Source organism: Podarcis raffonei, chromosome 15 (assembly GCF_027172205.1).
Source record: "Podarcis raffonei isolate rPodRaf1 chromosome 15, rPodRaf1.pri, whole genome shotgun sequence".
NCBI classification, from domain to species: Eukaryota; Metazoa; Chordata; class Lepidosauria; order Squamata; family Lacertidae; genus Podarcis; species Podarcis raffonei.
The window spans coordinates 26,353,035-26,373,372 of NC_070616.1; the positions used below are offsets into that span (position 1 = coordinate 26,353,035).

Sequence of the window (20,338 nt, forward strand, 5' to 3'; positions counted from 1 at the left end):
AGGTGCAGATCATTCTGGAAACATTTAGATAGCTGCCTTATGCTGAGTAAGAAGATTGGCCCATCTAGCTCTGTGTTGTCTACATTGACTGAGCATGGCTCTCTATAGTTTCAGAAAACGGGTCTTTCCCAGCCCTGTCAGACACTTTCTGCTGGAACCCTTGGTGGTCTCCTGGCAGAGCTTCTGCTGTTGGCAGATCAGTATTTCAGTCTTTTGCACTACAGAGGAGAAAGACACTTAACATTGAAGGTCTCTATAATCTTGCACAGGAGAGTACATTCAACATTTTGCCTTGAACATGGTTTTGTGTGGCCCATAATTTGTCCAGTGTTTACTACACCCTTGTAGGAACAGGGCCTGTATTCAGAAATCTCACCCAACTAAGAAGGTTTAAGAAATTGTACATATTCCCCTATTTCTTTGGGGGATATCGAGGTCCCAATTGGCTCCTAGCCCTCCAATTGGTTAGAAGCCAATCTAAATCTAGCGTGGTGGGGTCCACTCTAATCCAAGACACGTGCTAGCAGCCTACTGATACTGCCTCCTGTCCTCTTCTCCCCTGCTTGCTCCTTCCACCCTGTTGCAGATTTCTTTATTTGCTCCAGCTGCTGGTTAAAACGCCCTACATATTTGAGGTGGAGAGAGCTGCACAATTGTCTCATCTCAAAGGTGGATGCTGAACCAGTGATGCCCCTGTCCAGCTTTCACCTTCATATCCAACTCCAGATGTGCTTCTGTGGTTCCTCAACCACCTAACACCCAAGGGAGCCGGAAAGGAACATGAGGCACAAAGTGGGACAGGGAGAGGGACCCTACCAAAATACAGAATGACAATAGGTCAAACATTCTCTGAAGCTCTGAATTAATGCCCCGCACCAGTTAGTCACAGCACAGAATAACTATTTGCTGGATCTGGCTCACAGACTGGGATTGTGTTGGCAGGATAGAGTCTGACCAACAGAGTATGATAGTGCTTAGTCAATACCTGCTGTTTCACCCCCACCACCATAAGTACAGCCTGAGTGCTGGAAGAAGCCAAAGCCCCATATACTCCAGTATCCTTTTCTCCCAGTGGCCATCCAGATGCCCCACTATGTGAAGTCTGCAATCTTGATCCTGTTTCCCAGGGCCTAGCATTATTCAGCAGCATAACATCCCCAACAGTGGAGGCAGAACATGGCCATTGTGGCTGGTAGCTATTGATAGCGTTATCCTCCACGAGTCTGTCTAAACCTCTTTTAAATTCGCCCAAGTTGGAGGCCATCACTACAGCTTGTGGGTGCAAATCCCATAGTTTGTGGTGTGAAAATACTTCCTTTTGTCTGCTTTCAATCTCCCAATGTTCAGCTTCGTTGGATGACTGAAGAATACAAGAAGAATTGGGTATGCAAAAGGTATATATACTACTGGACATTGAGGTTTAGTTTAGCATTCATGGTTAATAGCCTTTCCTAAATGTAGTCTTCACGGTTCCAGCTAGCAGGATGTTACTTGTTTCAGAGATCTTCCCCCAAGGCAGGGACCCCTCTGGCATTCACTAAATGCCTCTTCTGTCCCCGTCCCTAGGCCAGAATTAAAGTGCCATATAAGAGTGAATGTGTACCACAGGCATTCAGAATTGCTTCTTTTGGATTTCCCAGATGGGAATTTGAGACGAGGAGAAGGAAAGATTTGACGTCTCTGCTAAAGTTTCTCTTCCAATAGCTGGCAAGAGAGAGAAGACTGTTAACAGCTGAATAATCCATGCGTGAATTTAGAATACATTACAAGAGGGAATGCGTATGGCGCCCCCTCCCTCTCCTTGCAAGAACCAAGGGTGATGAATTTGTTTAATTATGTATCTTGGCAGAGAGCTGATCTGGCTGGCGCAGGCATTCTGCAAAGCGCTTAATGGGCTTCTGATGCAAACGTCAGACTTCACCAGCCAAAGCAAAAAAGAGAAGCACGGTGCTTTGACTTTGCTGGGGAGAGATTGTGGTTAATATGGGACTTCTTAATGGAACTTCATATTGACAGGGCAGCAGAGGCTCGGGCTGAGGTGGGGTGGGGTGATCAGAGCTCTGTACAATGTACATATGCACTGGGTTTTTTTTAAAAAAGCACAGTGTGTTTGTGCATATGATTCTAGCAAAATTCTTACTGTGAGAGAGAACTGAGATGCAGTCAGACAATCACATCCAATTTGGCTTTTTTGCACTGCTCCATCAGTGCATGTGTATACCTTGATAACATAGAAGGCCAGAGAGAGAAAGAGAGAGAGAGATGAGTGGGATATTGCTGCAAACTGCACATGTTTCAGGCCCAAAATTAATTTTAGAATCTCCAAGCTGTGAGATGCATTTCAGAATAAAAACAGGAAAAAGAACAGAACCATGGGGTTAGGATAGTGGATAGATTTGTAGGACTTTGGTTGTCTCCTCTTGAACCTCATCTGTAAAACATGATAATAACTGCAAGTCACATTAATAAGGGCTGACAAAGGCCAATAAAAGCAAGAGCAATCTTACCGCAAAGAGACTCTGTCCTGGTTGGCTGATGTGCAGTGAAAGATGTTATCACCTGTGAAAACTTTGCCTCCATCAGAGCTTTCCAAGGTGATATGTTGAGCCCTGGACAAAGGGATAGAGTTTGCACTTCACCATTCCCTAGGCCTTCATTCAGGTCTTGGGTCATAAAAATGTATGTGCTGGTAAGGTGCTGGTTTTAACCTTTAAAGCCCTATACGGCCTAGGACCCTTGTACCTATGGGACCGCCTCTCCTGGTATGCCCCACGGAGGACCTTATGGTCTTCAAACAAAAACATCTTGGAGGTCCTGGGCCACAGGGAGGTTAGGCTGGCCTCAACCAGAGCAGGGCTTTTTCGGCTGTGGCCCCGATCTGGTGGAACGCTCTGTCACAAGAGACTAGGGCCCTGCGGGACTTGACATCTTTCCGCAGGGCCTTTGGCCAGGGCGCAGCCTGACTCCCTCCTTTGGCAATCTTCACAGAACTCTAGCCCAATGGTTGCCATTAATTTGATTTGAATTAATTTTATAATGAAATTATTTTTGTTGTATTATTTTATTGTTGAGCCTGGCTTTGGCTGGGGAGGGCGGGATATAAATACAACTTTTTATTTATTTATTTATTTATTTATTTATTTATTTATTTATTTATTTTTATTGTTGTTGTTGTTGTTGTTGTTGTTGTTGTTGTTGTTGTATTGCTATGGTGGGTTAGACCAACAGTCTATCTTAGCTTGATACCGTGTTCCCCAGTAATGGTCCCCTGAGTGCCACAAGCAAGGAATGATGGCTTCTCTCCCAATCACCTCCCTTCCTTGATAGATCCCAGCATTTGGTAGTGTACGATTTTGGAGAGACATGTGATGTCCCTCACCAAGGGGCAGACTGCTAAGGTGACTTGCTGCACATCTACCAAAATGGTCACTTGCCTGTCAACTGTCTCCATTCTGGAGACAGCATGGAACAAAGAAACAAAAAGAGATTCCAAATATAATCGTACCTTGGTTTTCGAACAGCTTAGTTCTTGAACATTTTGACTCCCGAACGCCACAAACCCAGAAGTGACTGTTCCAGTTTGCGAACTATTTTTGGAAGCTGAACGTCTGATGGGGCTTCTGCAGTTTCCAATTGGCTGCAGGAGCTTCCTGCAGCCAATCAGAAGCCGAACTTTGGTTTCTGAACATTTTGGAAGTCAAATGGAATTCTGGAACGGATTCCGTTCGACTTCCAAGGTACGACTGTATAGTTTCCTTTGCAGATTAGGAGCCAATCTGCATGAACAGATTCAGACCCATTGAGGTTAATGGACACGACTAACTTAGGTTCATTAATTTCAGTGTGTCTACCCTGAGCAGAACTTAGTTGACTACAATCCTCCACTTGGATCATTATGTTAGTATAGATTGCATATGTTAGCATTAGTTACTATTCAGTTGCATATTTAACTGATAGCTTAATTAAATAATTCAGAGGGCTAGTTCTGTGCCAGTTTGTTCAACACTTCTGTTACATGTTTGTCTGGGGGCTCATGGTGTTTGTGTACTACACACGACTCTTAAAAGCTTACCCCTCCCTGGTCAGTTACAAGTTTTGGGGTTAAGACTACTAAAATTATGCCTTGTGCATGGTGCTTTTGCATGCTTAGGCCTGGTTTCCCAGGATTAGGGTGTTTCTGGAAAATGAAGGTATTCTTATTTTCTCAAGGAGGGGCTTGATTGCATTGTAGGTAATTCCATCTTTGGCAAGAGGAAATCCCACTTTCTGAGGGGTTAACTGGATTTACCTGCTGAGAAATTTGACCAGGTCAACCTCTAGTTTAGCCTTTTTTAATTTTTTTTTTCTTCTGGTCAATTCCTGCCCTGTTGCAACATATCAAAGTTAAGAGAAAAGCCGTCTGGCATTAAAACTATTACCAATACGTAGGTGGTCTCCTTTTTTGCTCAGTTAACAAACGCAACAAAACGTGGCTGGCACTGGGTGCCACACCACAGGGGCCGGCACTTACCATGGGGCCTGCAGCATGCCCAAGCCATGTGTCTCTCCTGGGAGTGACATGGTGGCTTGAGCGCCTGCAGGCTCTGCGCTGCCTGAAACAGTAGCGTGGAGCTTGCATCTGCCCACCGCCTCTCCCTCAGCCGTCCCCATGGACGGCTCACCCCTCCCCTCTGCTATGAGATGCATACTGCACCGGGCACCCAAGCAACTAGCTATGCCACTGGTCAAAAGGCAGCTAGTTGAAATAAAAATGTTTCCAACAGCCAGCTAAGTTCTCTTGAGCAGTATTATCTGCAATCTTGGAACATGTAAAATTGTTCTTAGCAAGGGATGATAAACTTAGGAGCTGCTAGACATGGTTGGACTCCAGCTCCCAGCATTTCTGAACTTGAGCATACTAACGGAGCTGATGGGAGTTAGAGTCCAACAATTTTGGGAGGGTCCTCACAGGCTCTGCAACCCTGTTCTTTGTTATAGGGCCCTTCTTGCATCCTTCTTGTATACACACAAGGTAAAGGATGCCTGGGCTAAGTAAGGACACCACTTTGCAGATTGACAACTATATGCCCAGGATAGGTTATTTCTAGAAAGTGTTTGGTTGCATTATATGTCAAGAATAGCAGTGAGGAACCTGTGGTCTTCCAGATGATGTTGAACTACAACTCCCATGTTCCTTGTCCATTGGTCATGCTCGCTGGTGCTGATGGGACTTGTAGGTCAGCAACATTTGGAAGGCCAAAGGTTCCCCACACCCAGTCAAGAGAAAACCTTATATTGAGAACCAAAGTCCAGCTTAACTCCTATAATTCACTCCACTTGTGAAATGCATGATAGGAGTAAGTTGCCAGCTTCCAACATTGCATTTGAAAATGGAGGGTGGGTTTCAGACTGCGTTGGCTAATAGCCACTAGGTGGCCACTTAATTGTTCTGAATGCAACTTGATAAGAGTATTACAGGATTCTTAGCATCTGCGTTGCTGGTGCATGTTTTAGGCTATGTCCAAAGAGTAAAATTGAGTGAAGTGCCATTTCTTTTGAATAAATAAAGGTAAAGGTACCCCTGCCCGTACGGGCCAGTCGTGTCCGACTCTAGGGTTGTGCGCCCATCTCACTTAAGAGGCCGGGGGCCAGCGCTGTCCGGAGACACTTCCGGGTCACGTGGCCAGCGTGACGAAGCTGCTCTGGCGAGCCAGCACCAGTGCCGCACACTGGTGGGGGGTGGGGTTGCAAAAAAATATATAATAATTCTACAATCAGCATCTTTCTCACACACAAACACACGTTGGATTTATTAATAGAGGTGAGGAGGGCAACTGTTTTGCTTTCTAGTGACAACAGTTCTCTGTTGGTGAAAAGGGGTGTTCTGGAAGGAGATGAAGTATTCCTCACACCGGCGATGCTTCACCTGCTCAAACAGGAAATTAGATAGAAGCATGTCTGTGCTAAAAGAAAAATGTTCATCCCGACTTGCAAACTTCTATGTTTTTTCCCTTTTCTCTCTTGGCCTCTAAAGCTAGCACAAGCCCTACTGCAGGACTGGGCACTGCTGCCATTGTGGGCATCCTCATTGTGGTCTTTGTCCTCCTGCTGGTGGCTGTGGATGTCACCTGCTACTTCTTGAACAAGTGTGGCCTCCTGATGTGCATCGCAGTCAACCTGTGTGGCAAATCCGGTCCTGGGGCAAAAGGCAAGGACATGGAAGAGGGCAAGGCTGCCTTCTCGTGAGTAATTTTGTTTTCATTATACATACATAAATATAGTTGTATTTACATTGCACATTGCTCCAAGAAAGAAATGGAATGGAAAATTGTCTGCACTTCCCATGTTGAGAAAGACCATCCTTTCTCCCATCTACCCCTCCCATAGTAAGACGGTAAAAGCTGCAGGGGATCTTTCGCAGTCCTGCTAGCTGATATTTTTTAAACTGGGAGGTGCTGGGGATTGAACTAACCCTGCTTCCTTTCCTCCCTTACAGGAAAGATGAATCAAAAGAGCCCATTGTGGAAGTGCGGACAGAGGAGGAACGGACCCCGAACCACGACGGAGGGAAACACACAGAACCTAATGAAACCACGCCGCTAACGGAGCCAGAGTATGTTGTGAATGTAGAAGCCCCCCGGGTGTGTCCTTGAAGAGGAGAGGGGAGCAGAGCCCCTCTTTAGGCTCCATTGTGTGAAAGACAACTCTGTGTGTTTACGAGAGAGAGAGAGAGAGAGAGAGAGAGAGAGAGAGAGAGAGAGAGAGAGAGAGAACAGCTCATTCACATGGAGTGAGAACTAGGGGGAAGGAAGGCTGAGCAATCCTGAGGAAGTGGTGGATAGGAGTAATAATAATATGTTTCCAAAGAGAAGAAAAGTTCTCACCTTAAAAACTCGCACCTTAAAAACTTAATTCTGGCAAAGCTTTTGTGGACTAGAGTCCACTCCATTGAATATCTGAAGCATTATTCTCAGTTGGCAGTTTTATATTGGGCTGTGGTGGTGGAGGAGGAATGGAATGTGAAAGTTGGGATTAAATGGCAATGAAATGCATGAAGTACAGCTGCTGACCATTCCCAAAGGAGGAGTCAAAAAGTTTGTTCAGGCAGATTTGCATCTTTGGAGGATGTGCTGCAAATCTCATTGTGAGCCAGAAAGGGTCAAGCAGGGCTTTTTTCAGCCGGAAGTCGTCGGAACTGAGTTCCAGTACCTCTTAGGTACATTCTGGCACCTCTTTAGGTTGGGACTGTTTGCCAGCAGGTGGCATGGCACCTGGGGCTGTGTGTCGTGACTATCGGCTTGCTGCAGCGATTATGTTGGCGCAGTGATTGTGGCTGTGCACCGGAGGTGGAGGTCGGCAGCAGTGTCGCCAAAAGTGGGAGTTGGGGTGAAGAAGAGAAGGTGGGTGCTCCCCATACTTGCTCAGCAAGTTCCACCACCTCTTTTTCTAGGGAAAAAAAGCCCTGGGGTCAAGGCAGGTACTCTCTTCAAACAGCCTCCTCTGATACCAAGGATGTGTCCCCTTATTCTTCAGGGTCTCCCTCATATGGTCAGCCTCACGTCCAAAGCCTTGGTGCTCTTCTTGCCTCCATGTCTTCCTTCTTCCTTCTCTGTCTTTGTTAAATAACCGCATGTTGTTTCTGCAGTCGCATTGACTCACCCAGCCGCCTGCTGCTTTCATGGCTTTCATTGTCTTGTTTCTCTCTTTTCTTTCCCCTCCTCCCCCCGCCTTTTACTTCCTTTCATCCCCACAGGCACCCTGCCGACACCACGGCAGCCACTGAGGATATGATGCCGTCTGTCACCACAGTCACCACTAACTCTGACACTATCACTGAAACCTTTGCCACCGCTCAGAATAGCCCCACCAGTGAGACTACCACCCTCACCTCCAGCATCACTCTGCCGGCCACGCCCATGCCCGACTCCAATTCCGTGGCTCCCAATCAGGGGACGCCTTCGAAAGCGGCCTCGGCATCTTCGCCCCCACCCACCTCCACGCCTAAAGTGGCTCCCCTGGTTGACCTCAGCGACACTCCTACTTCAGCCCCGGCCACTGGCAACTTGTCGTCCGGCGTCCTGACCAACCAAGGGGCAGTGCTGAGCCCTAGCTCCACCACAAAAGCACCCGAGGCTCCCAAGGGCCCTGCTGCTGCTGCCAGCAAATCCCCTGCCCCACAGCCCCCAAACCCCGCTAGCTCTCCAGCCTCTTCAGAGCCAAAGCAGGAGGCCTCCAGCGCCAAAAGTCCAGAAAAGGAAGCCACGCAGCCCAGCGCGGCGAAGACTCCGACAGAGGCGGCCAAGAATGCCGTGAACCAGAAAGGCGAGGCTGCCACGGGGGGCACCACAAATGCTACTCAGAATGAGGACTTTAAAATGGACGAAGGGACCTTCAAGACCCCAGACATTGATCTTGCCAAGGATGTTTTTGCTGCCTTGGGCACGGCGGCTCCTGCCACTGCACCTGCAGGCCAAGCAGCTTCCTCCGGCCCGGAGAGTTCTGCATCGGCAGCGCCTGCAAAGACAGAGTATGCCTCCCCGCTTTAAACCCTGCTTGTTCGTGTGCTGTGTCTCTTGTCCGTGCTGTGCCGTGCTTTTTGCTCCACTTCTGTGTGTGTGTTCCGAATTAACCTGGCTCTTTCTCTAAGCAAGCTAACCTGTCTATTTAACCAACCAACCATAACAGAAAGTTTAGAATCCGGGTGTCTTTGGGCCTGTGATCAAGCAGTAGTCTCCAGATTCTGTTGTTATAAGCTCCCTTCCTCATCTCCTAAGTTATCTCAACAGCTCCATCAGATTCCAGCTTAGGGGATTCAGTTGGAAGGCACCCAGGATGGAGTCACCTTTAGCTTCTAAGAAGCAAATTGTTTGCTACAACTTGTCACGGGATAATAATTTTGCTGCCAAAATGGCATCTACAAATAAGGGATGTGTGTGAGGGTAGTCCTTTTTTTTGCAAGGTTACAGCTGGAAGGCCTTAACATTTGGATATTTAGAAGAGATTTAGAAGACTTTCCTCTAAGTGGGAGATTCTGTCACAGGGGTGGGTAACCTGTGGCCCTCCAGATGTTGCTGGACTCTTTAACTCCCATCAGGTGCACCTAGTATAGCCAATGGAGCTGTACCCTAACAAAATCTGGAGAGCCATGGGTTCCCACATCTCTGTCAACTGGGTATGTGTTAAGCTTTCTTCCGCCTTTTCCCTGGAGCAAAGTAGCCAGCATAATTGAACCAGGCAACGCTAGAGGACAATACCGATAATGGAGAGGATTGCTTGGGCCCCGGTTTTAAGGTGGAGAAGTTCCTGTACAACATGCCAATGTGGCTGAATTCCTCACTTGGTTCTAGTTGCAGCAGAGGGTTAAAACACGTTTCACATGGAGGAGTGAAAAAGGACCAGTGGTGGGTAGGGATGAACTGGGCTTCAGAACCCTTCCAGTTTCATTTTGAGGCCTTAGGAAACCTTAAATCACATATTCAATAACCATGAGAAGCACAGTTCCCAAAATTTCAGAAACTGAAATGGCAGCCTTATTTTTATCGAGAAACCATTTTTAGGACAAAACGCAGGCCATGAGTAGGAGTCGCCCAAGGGCTTGCCATGTGCCTCTGAAGGTATCTCTGCTGTTGGGGATTGTGTTGAAAACATTCTAATTCTATTGCTAATAGTATTTTACTATTGTTGGACATTTATACATTTCATAAATGGTTGAGAATATTCTTTTTGTCAGCACACAAATAGTAAAGGGGGTAAGAAGTTTAAAACTTCCAAATGAAGCAATTTGTGACATTTCAATCCATATATTAGTATATATAGTTAGCTTAAAAATGCAAACCAAGGGATGTTTCTCCTTCATCCCAAGACTTACTAGGTGGTTGTGTTTTGCAGTCAACTGGCTGAGGCAAAGAAATTGGGGGGGGGGAGAGCGCTTGCATCCTGCTTTTTTGTCGCAGTCTTGAGAAGCATAAACTCTAGCATGGAGGGCTTCTCCTTTCTCAGGCACCAAGTTTTGTTGAAAGGGCAGCTACCAGCCTTCGTTTAATCCACAATATTTGGTGACTTTCCCAACAGGAAAACCCCCGTAGATGAAAAGTCTGCAATTCAAGCCACAGAAGCCAAGACAGCCCCCGCAGCAGAAGTCAAGACGGTACCCAATGAAGCCACACAAACAAATGAAAACGAGAGCAAAGCATGATGGGCAACTGAGCCGAAACAAAACAAAACAAAAAAATTTAAAAAATTGACAGAACAAACAACTTCACCTGAGCATTTAAAACACACAACACACATCTCATCCCTCTAATGTCTTTGCCTTTTTTAAAAAGAAAACAGACAAAAAAAATGCATACAATGGGGGAATTGTGGTGGGTTTTTTTTTTTTTTTTAGGTTTGTAGGAAGAATTTTATTTTATGTGCACTTGCTTTTAAGAAACGAAATGTTTTACTTCTTCGTCTTCTACAAGGATAAGCCCATAACCCCACTAGGATACCAGGGCCCTTGCGAAATATCCATGCAGAGTTAACAAAACAAAAAACCCAACTGCAGCATGTTTAGGAGATTCAGAACAGAATTAGGAAGCCAGACTTGGCTCTGCCAGGCTGAGCAGACTGGGGTGGCCAGTCGCAGATCGTTTATTTTTATACTTTTCAGCCGAGTTGAGAAAAACCTGTAAACTCTTTGAAGTAAGTTATCTCCTCCCCATTTTATTTTTTATTTGGTTCACTTTGAATTCGTCCTGTACGCAAAGTGTGTTTGCCCTTCCTGACTGAATTCTGTTCTCCTTTCTAAAGGGGCAATCCCCCATCAGCGCCTGTTGCGCAGAGCCCTCTGGAACAAACGGGAAGTGTGCAGGGTACCCGTGGATGTTCATTTAAATGGGGCTTGCGTGGAAGACGTTTTTGGCCGATTGCGCCCCCTTTTGGTACAGGTGATAATTCCAATATGTTTCATTTTAGGAAGAATGTCTTTGGGCAGTTTTGGAGTTTATCTTTCAAAGTGCAGTATTCCTTGTTTTGTTTTTTGTTTAATTTGGTTTTGCCAACTTTATTTTCTTCCAGTGTTTACAGTCGACAAAACGTTTTTTAAAACTTTTGTTGTGTTTAAATGTCTATGTAAAATAGCTGCCTTTTTTTAAAGAGAGATTGCGAGAGAGAGAGAGAGAGACTGAGAGAGAGAGAAAGTAAAAACAGGCTATATAGATAGTAGGTTGATCAGCATGCTTGCTTTGCAAAGGGAGACATTTTGAAATAATGGATGTTTACAGTAGGTGTTTCCCCTTTTGTCTTTTCTTTCTTTTTTAATTATTATCATTTTTTTATTTCTTACCGGAGTAAGAAAAATAAGCAAACCCTTACCCTTTTCCTCCGTTTTATACAAATGGGCCACGTAAAGTCCAATCAGTGTCCTGCTTCAGGGTACCCTACTGATGAGCATGAGTTTAACTTTAAGTGTGTGAATAGAGGAGTGAAGTTCTGAAAAGCATCAGCACAATATCTGCAATTTAGGACACTGGGAAAGGTGGCTTTGTTGGTGCACGGTCCAAGTATAGCTGGTTAGGGTGTAAGAAGTGTAAGTCATTCCATCTTCAAGAATGAATATCTTGTGCTGCAAACCTGAGTCTCAAAAATGCTTCCTCTCAAATGAATAGGTTAGAATTTGCTTTTGATGGAAATCATATTTCCAGGGTGTTTTTAGGACCAGGCTGCTGGGCCACGATGGTTCAGCTCCAGGCAGCTCCAAATCTCTCACTAGGATCAAATCTCAAGGTCAGAATGGTTCCCCATTTGCTTTGATTGGCTGAAGATTTGATAGGTTCATGGCTCCTCCTCTGCTTTGATTGGCTTAGTCCAATTTGACAGGGTCCACCCCAGTTCCTGTCCATGGAATATGAGACCTTAAATGTCCAAAGCTTCATTGCATTACACATGTGTCCAAAGGCTTAAATGTGTAGTGCAAGATTGGAGGATCTATTATGTGCAAAGCTGTTCGCTTTTGAACACGTTACCCCTTTGAGAGAAAAGTCACTGGCTTGAACTTAAGCAGTTGCTCAGTGGTGGTGCGGAGTCAGGGTCAAAACTGAATACAGGAAGTAAGTTATTTTTCTTATTCTAAGGCATTATCTCCCCTTTCCTCTCCAGGAATCCCCCCCTAAGGTTAGTTAAGCCAAAGGGGAGGTTGTATAGTTAAGGGCGGGTCTCAGAAGGTAAGTTTTAACAATTACCCACTCTCCCTCCTTATTTAAGATATATTGCTGCAGATATGGCTTTCTTTCAGCCTACACAATGTTTAAAATGTAGTGAAGCTCACCACTTATGGGAGTTTGGCATAATTTTGGAGAGGAGGCAAGGTGGAGGTAATCTACTAAGTACCATGGCTGTGCAATCCTGATTCAAAAAGCCCATTGAAAGGAATTCAGTTTCCATAATCACCCCCTGATCCAAAGCTTCATATGGCTCTGACGCACTCAAAAAACTCCATAAAAGCGGAGGGTATCCCATTCAGTTCAGCTGAATGCAACAGAGGGTGTACCCTCAAGAGCTTTCAAAGATAATGAAATGATCAGGATCCTGGTCTCTGCACATGCAACAAAATATATGGATGGAGGCAGTCTATTATCCATTTCAGGCAAAAGTCACCAATGGTCTGCTGGAAAAGTAGGACCGCACCCCCCCCCATCCTCCAGTTGCTGATTCTACAAAGTTGTTAGGAAATATCCAAGGGTTTTTGTTGTTGTTTTTAAGAGAGAGAGAGAAAATGCATCAAATAATCTGATCTGGGAGGTTTGATCTGATATTTAAGTTGATTTCTGAAGCACTTAATGATCTTCTTAACTTTTCTTGCCTGAATATTCGTGTTCAGCATTATTGCTGAAACTTGGGTCCCCCCTGTTCTATTCAGGATCACACCCAGAATTTACAGAGTTCATGCAGTGGTCTTGTGCTTAAAGTTGTGACTTCGCTGCTTTTTAAAATAAATAAATGTACAAACAGGGATGTGGGTAAAAAGGATGTAGAGGTGAAGGAGACCAGCCCTTTGTATAGAACCATCTTTTTTCCATTTTTTAAAAAAGAATTTCATTAGATCTGCAAGCTTGTGCACTGTGGGTGCGTGAATATCTTAGTGTGAAATGTGTTTTTTGTCATAGTATCAAAAAATTTAAAATCGGAAAGAAAGAAAACCTTCCACATCGTTTGGGTGTGGAAGGTGTAGCGGGAATAGTTCGGGGAGATCAAGAAAAAATCCAAATGATGAAACCCCAATTTCAGGATACATAAAACGAAGAGAATACAACTGTTCTGGACTGAAGAAAAGTAGCCTTGAAATCAAGATTTCCACGACCTAGTTCCCTCCAGATATTTTTGGGCTACAACTCCCATCATCCTTGTCTGGGGCTGATGGGAATAAAGAGCCCAAACCTTTCGGAGGCCACCAGGCTGGGAAAGGTTGCTTTAAATATATATATATATAAAACCTGCAAAATTGAATGTGATCTATAGCATTCCTTTGCGCTAAGGTCAATGGGGGGGCAAAGGAAGGGAGGGAGGAGGTGGCAGTGGGGGGAGACTGCAGTCCGGCCTAAGCAAAATGAAGCCACGCCTTTTGATATAATAATCTCATGTGCGCAGTCCGTCAATGTGGCATCTCTCAGTTATCATTCCCAACTGTGAAAAACCAAGAGTCTTTGTCATTTTGCTAAATGTGGGGGCAGGGTGGGGGCTGCTTTCTTGTTGTTTTTGTTTTTTCTCTTCAGCTCATGGGGGTGGAAATGGAGGCTGCCTTTATATTGATGCGCGCGCACCCAGCGCCTGTGGCGTCCGAGCCTCTGCTGTGTGCCTGGGTGGGGGACTTGTTTATGAAGGTATAAAGTGGGGAGGGGAACTCTAGCCCTTCGAGGAATTTATTTTGTTAAAGGGTGTAAATATACCCCCCCCCCCCGGTAATGTTCTCACATGGACTTTTTTCCTCCCCAGAGGGAAATGAATGGGCAGGGATTTATTGTTCGGAAGATAGCAAGAATGGCGTTCCTTGGTCTCTGAAGGTTGGCTGTTGTGAGGGCCTGCCATTGTGTCGCCAACCATTTTGTCAACTCTTGCCTCATACCTCATATGTTATATTTCTCACTAAGCGACGAGTAGCTAACGGGAGGCTTATGCTACCATAATCTGCCAATAGCCTCTCCCAGTGGGGCCCACACAGGCAAAGTGTGTCGTGAGTCTCCTGTGGGAACGTAAATCTTTCAAAGCTTGGCTAGGGTAGCCTTGCTGTGGGCGAGCATTTTTCAAGCCTGGCTGCCATCTTGAGGCCTGAGCTGAAGCCCAGTCGACATCCCTGGAAAGATTCCTGTGGCTTTCAAAGGGCTTTGATGTCAGCTGAGCCTTCCTGAGCAAGAGCAAAGCCTCACAAATTCCCTCACGAACCGACCAAGATGGCCGCCATTTTTGCCCTCTTTCCCCTCACCAGGCAGGCATTTCTCAGCATGGTTACCATGGCGGCAGGAGGTCGTGGCTGCTTCATTAAGAGCTCTTTGGCAAGGGAGAGTTTCCACTTTGCATCGGCAGCCCTCCTTCCTGTCCCAGAGCTCTTGGTGAAGCAGACTTATATGTCTTGGTAAGGGGAATGGCGTTCAGTATCTCTCTGCCTATTCACTCTTGCCAATATGTTGTTCGTTCCTCCTTTGGCAGCGAAAGGCTTTTGTTTTAAATTTAGAAGCAACATTCTCTCTTATGAATTTTTAAAGGTGTCTTCACATTAATTTTATTTTTATACCTGTTTATTTTATTTTTCGAGCAGACACAGACCTTTGAATAGGGACCAACAATACACTGTTTACGATGTGCATATTTATATATGTATGCGTCATACATATATATCTATATAACCACCCAGCTTCTCGTAGTACGGTAAACATGTATTTCATGCAATGTATTAGGAAAAAATAGCACATTTTCTTGCTTGAGTTTTACCATGGAGTCTTTTTTTTAAAAACAACAACAACGACAACTGTGTGGGTTTTATTTTATTTCTCCCCCTTTTTCTGTGGATGTCTTCAGACCCCTGGGGGTTCACTTAGGCAATGGTGATAGTGGTTCTCAGTCCTCCATTCACATCCCTACCCAGCATTCCCTGTTTTAGGGGCCTTCTCTCTTGTTATAAAAAACAAAACAAAAGACAAAAAACTTTTTACCGAGTGAAACATGGAATACCACCTTTATTTCCATTCTCACCAATGTAAATACTGATACTAACGGAGAATTTTGACTTTGCATTCTGTCAGAATACTTGTGTTCAAATAAAAATTACCAAAAAAAAAAAAGTTTTTACATTGTCTAGCTCTATGTTGTGTTTATATCGGCGGCAGCTTTGTGAAGCTCGTAAGCAGGATTTTTGCATTTTACCGGCAAATGATAGCTGGAAATATTGTAGGTATTCAGATAGTCTCAGGTTCGATCCCTAGCAATCTCTCCACCTGCCTCCCATAGCCAGAATAGAGTTAAGATATTGCTGGATTACATCTCCAGTCCTTCCACATCTCTAGTATAGGTTCCACGGCACTTTGATGCTTTCCAAAGTATGTTTTCCAACTGATGGCCCAGGTGGCACGGAAGCAGGATTTCTTTTCTGACAGGCTCCTTTTCCTTATTAAGAGAGTCATCTTGACTTTCTTGACAGTGGTTTTTGATGGTCTAGACACATAGGCTGAGATGGGAAGGAAAAGCACCAGTGATTCACACATCCATCTTCCTCACATCACTTAATAATTACAGCTGAATGTTGGAAACCAACAATGTGGGGGGGGATTATGTTTGGACTGGGATAAGGAAGTCCTGTTGGTGATTGCTTGCTAACATGGACAGTCTGTGAGGGAAATCATCACTTAGATTGTGCAAGCTATAGGAAGAAGAATCCTCATGAAGTTGCCTTATAGAATCAGCCCATTGAGAGTAGTAAGAACCCTCCTTTTCTCCAACAAATTTCTGTTGCCCATTAGTTTTAAGGCAAAACCGAACAATGGTTTAATCGTGTGTTTGCAGGATCACTTCCAGCTACATGTCAGCACTCATGGGATGTTTAGTTAGATAGAAATCATTGGGGAGGGGCAGTGTCAAACTTTCCTGAAGCAAAACATTCACATCAAGTGGCTCCTCTGAATTCCTTGCATTTAAGCTTAACCTGAGTTGAATTAGATCATGGGTCTGTAGCATTGCAAGGCTTGTTTGTTTTTAATCAGAACTTAACATCCTCACATGGAAAGACACACACTCTCTGGGGATATTAAGTTTCTAATCTAAGTTGGCTTCATCGAGCACATTAATCAAAGCCCTTTTTGACAAGCTCAATTATGGTGCACTTTTCATAAGCAAATCCTGGAGGTGAGAGACTCCCCCAGCTGCTGTTCATTTTCAGCTCTTCAGAGGGGAGGTGAAGACGACCCACCAGAAAGCAAACTGAATGCTTAAAAATTGACAAAAGGATGCCTTTGGTTCATCAGGTGTCATCATCGACAGCTGTACTTACACCAGCCCTTGATAGTCCATTACTGAGGTGTAACCTGGCAACTCTGAAAAAAACATTTACAGCAGTATGTATGGGCCTGCAGAAATGGCATGTGTCCTATGCTACCAACTCTTCAGAACTGCAATAATACCCATGGTGAGTCAGACTTAAGGTCATTCTGACCTGGCTTCTGCTTTGGAGATGAATCTTGTAAACATGGCCTATTTATTTGTCCCTTGGATTCAGACCTATGAATCTGGCAGTTCTGTCTTGGAACTAATAGACTCATGGATTGGAGCCAGTCTAAATTGCAGAGGTCATTGGTAAGCACTGGCAACCAAATTATGAACAGAGGAGAGTGGTCTCACCAACTTTTCACTGAAGAACTAACTTTTGGGCTGTCCCAGATTATACATGCATACGTCTAGAAGGCTTCTTATAAACTGCTAGTCTAATTAAGCAATAAGCCATCATGACTGATGAATTCTAAAACCTGGCCCATGGACCACTGCCTCCTCCTCCAGCCTAGATAACCTTTTAACTATAGCTCTGTGGTTTTTCTGTTATGTTCTACTCCATAAATAACATGCTCTCCCTTTTCAGTCCAGGCATAGCAAAATATGTCAAGAGTGGGCAAAACTTCAGGCTCTCTTAAGTTGACTATTAACTACATTTGAGGCAAACCAATTGATATATAGAAGTTGCTGCCTCTCGGGACTTCCAAGCTCCACCCAGATGTGGCAAGATATGATTACTGGGTGTTTATATTTGCAAGATTTCACACAGTCTCCTGGGCTGTGTACATGTGTAGCCTCTGAAATGTCTTTCCAGTGTCCTTTTGTACATAGTGGTTTGCAGTTGTACACATCTTTATGCAAGAGCATCTAAAGTAGCAACTCTCTATATGTCCTTCACCCACTGGTGGGCATGTTTTCAAACAGGTATGCAACAGTGCTCTATATTCCCCCCATCCCCAGTTAGTACATCCTCAGACTTTTTTTAAAAGGCAGTCTCAAAAAGAGAGGTTTTTGTTCTGGGTTGGCCCTTATCTCGCAGGTGGCTCCTTTGCACTTCTCAAGAGTTGTGTGGTTTTTGCTGTCCTCCAGTAGGAAGGCTGCAGAAGCTCTCCAGAGAACTGTCAAATTTCTTTACAGAAGCCAGTACAGAAATAATTTTAACAAAGCCACACAAGCACCATAAATAATAATCTTTCCTATGCACTCCTCTAACACCCTGTGTTGTTCTAGGCAACTGCACCCGACCTGCTGCTCTTCAGTGAGCATCAAAATGAACTGTGAGAGTGACTCCCGCTGCCTCCTAAAGATTAATGCAAGCGCCTGGAAGATGTTGACCTAAATTTATGGTGGTGTAGATCAAATTCCAGTGTACCGACATAGGTTTGGCATCTCTAGAGCTGGGCTGATCTCTGTGACAAAACAGGCTGAAAAACACCATATTGGATTTGAGTGTTTTTCTTTAGATACTCATCAATCTCCAGTTCCCTTTTCGGATGTTCAGGCTTCTAAAGCCATCACTCAGTGCCAAGAAATTCTCTTTATGCTGCAGAATTGCTTGGAGAGTATGTAGGTAGACAACTGGTATGTTGCTGGAATCGACTCACATGCTCTGCTCAGTGTTTTCCACCAAAGACACATTCTGCAAACAAGCAAACAAACTTCTGTAGGTGAAAGCAGCAGGGTATGGCATGGTGGCAAGCTCCTGAAAGCGGTGGGATGTGAGGACCCTAGAAATTCAGTATCTGCTCATAGATCGTGAGAACCCTACTGCTGTGGCCCTTGACAATTTGCTGTTTTTAAATGTGTGCTAAGACTTCTGTACACAAGCGAAAGCTCTGGATTAGTTTCCCTGACTGCTTCTCCCATGTTTAATCGGCTCTTTCCCTGGCGATTCTGCATGGGAGCCTGCTCCGCGATTAGAAATGGAGATGAGATCAGTTGCTCAGCGCTACCCTGGGCTCCACAGCTCATCCAGCAACCTGTCAGACGCTTATCTTCCACAGCTGGATGAGCTCTTAATAAGTTTCAGAGGTGATTGGCAGCCCTAATTAAAAACAAAAAGTTGTGATTGTAGCCAGGAACTGGGAAGCCTGTTGAAATGGCAGGTGATGGGCTGGATAGATGAGAAAGAGGCGCTCTCTGTTTTTAAGGACTCCAGAGAAGAATGATAATTTTGAGGTTCTGCCATCTCCTTAAACCATCTTTGATAGAGAGGGTTGCAAGGCAGCCCAGGAAGCCTACGGCTGCCCTGTTCCAGTTGCAAGTCTGCAGTGGCAATCAAAACTTGGAGGGAGCTGACTTCCAGCAGGAGCTGGCCAGCAAAGAAGTGGGTACAGGTGGCAGCATCAGAGTCTGCAGGATCAGGGAGAGGCCCCAAGGTGGCTGCTTCAGCAAGGATCAGAGACCAGTTTGAATTCTTAAGTGGCAGCACTCACCCTCTCAATGTCCAAAGCCTGTCACTCAACAGAGAACTGAAAGAAAGTTAAATAGGCAGTGCTGCGCTGGCTAAGAGATGTGCATTTGAGCATCATTGGGTAGCATCAAAGTGCAGCTTTTGACTTGGGGAGAACTCATGCTTGCCCACACCTACAGAAAGCCCCCTCTGCCTTGCAGCTGCTCTCCATAAAGTACCCAGGCATCCCTTCCTGTGCCCTTACCTATGGGTGCCCATGTCCCTATCCAGCCGAGACAAGAATTTTCAGCTCAGAGCTGCAGCACACCTCCGGGAGAATTAAACACATATAAGACACTTGGCAATCAGGCAACAGCCCAGAGCTTGGAATCCTAAGATTTTTGCGAAAAATAGAGACACTTTTATTTATTAAGCAGGTTGTTACAAAATAAAAAGATTTACAATATAGGCATTGGCCTTCTATGCCCCTTCTGGCAACTACTGCAGCCAAGCTGGTGCCAAACATATTGCTCTGCTTTCCTTTGGACCACATCAGCGAGACCAAGAGGGGGTATTGACGTCTGGCCACCCCAGGACCTCCATACACGCTGCCTGGGACTGTGCCCCAGGGAGGTCACTTTGGTGTTGGCAAAACAGTGGTTTGACTTTACTCCTGGAGGTGCACTCCATTGTCTCTTGAGACATTACGGATAACAACAACAATAACAACAAAATGTAACCTTGGAGTTAAATATAAGAGGTGGAGAAGCAGGAAAATCCTCATGAGAGCCAGTGTGGTGGAGTGGTTAAGAGTGGTTAAGAGCGGTAGATTCGTAATCTGGGGAACCGGGTTCGCGTCTCTGCTCTTCCACATGCAGCTGCTGGGAGACCTTGGGCCAGTCACACTTCTCTGAAGTCTCTCAGCCTCACTCACCTCACAGAGTGTTTGTTGTGGGGGAGGAAGGGAAAGGAGAATGTTAGCCGCTTTGAGACTCCTTTGGGTAGTAATAAAGTGGGATATCAAATCCAAACTCTTCTCTTCTTCTCTTCATTCCAAATATGGCAGGGGGAAATGGTAGGTGCTAGACAGACACGTATGAGGCTACGTCAGATGAGAGAGGAATGTTGAAAAAAATAAGCAATACAAGCAAGGAGCAGTGTAGCTAAGTTGCTTGAGGTCTAGAGACAGAAGGATAGAAACAGTAAAAAGAAAAACCTGGGTTGAGATATTACTTCTATTGTAAAGTAGTGGGAGAGAGACACTTTTTCACAGGGAAATGTTTGTGAATTGTGCTTTGGCAGTTTGTGATGGGAAGTGGAGAGGACCATGCAGCTCCTTGAAACCTCTGTTGATTGGAGGCTTCCTAAGACAGAGGCTCTGGAGGAGAAACACAAGGCTGTGTGTTCCCTTAGCTCTCCAGTGGGTGAACAACAACAGGGGCAATGAGGGTTAGG

At 45.1% G+C, this 20,338-nt stretch overlaps 1 protein-coding gene across 8 annotated transcripts in view; it reads left to right on the forward strand.

The window, feature by feature from the left end:
• The window catches only part of NCAM1 (neural cell adhesion molecule 1), a 221,071-nt gene extending 207,031 nt beyond the window's left edge, over positions 1-14,040 (forward strand). For 4 of the 8 annotated variants that reach the window (XM_053367495.1, XM_053367496.1, XM_053367497.1 and 1 more), the window contains 4 exons: positions 6,014-6,221; positions 6,476-6,592; positions 7,733-8,506; positions 10,051-14,040. In XM_053367495.1, coding sequence (XP_053223470.1) covers positions 6,014-6,221; positions 6,476-6,592; positions 7,733-8,506; positions 10,051-10,174 — 1,223 coding nt within the window. In that variant the 3' untranslated portion in view covers positions 10,175-14,040. The remainder of the gene's footprint in view (positions 1-6,013; positions 6,222-6,475; positions 6,593-7,732; positions 8,507-10,050) is intronic. The other 4 variants (XM_053367499.1, XM_053367503.1, XM_053367504.1 and 1 more) reach the window with 1 other exon arrangement.
• The last annotated feature ends 6,298 nt before the right edge of the window (positions 14,041-20,338 follow it).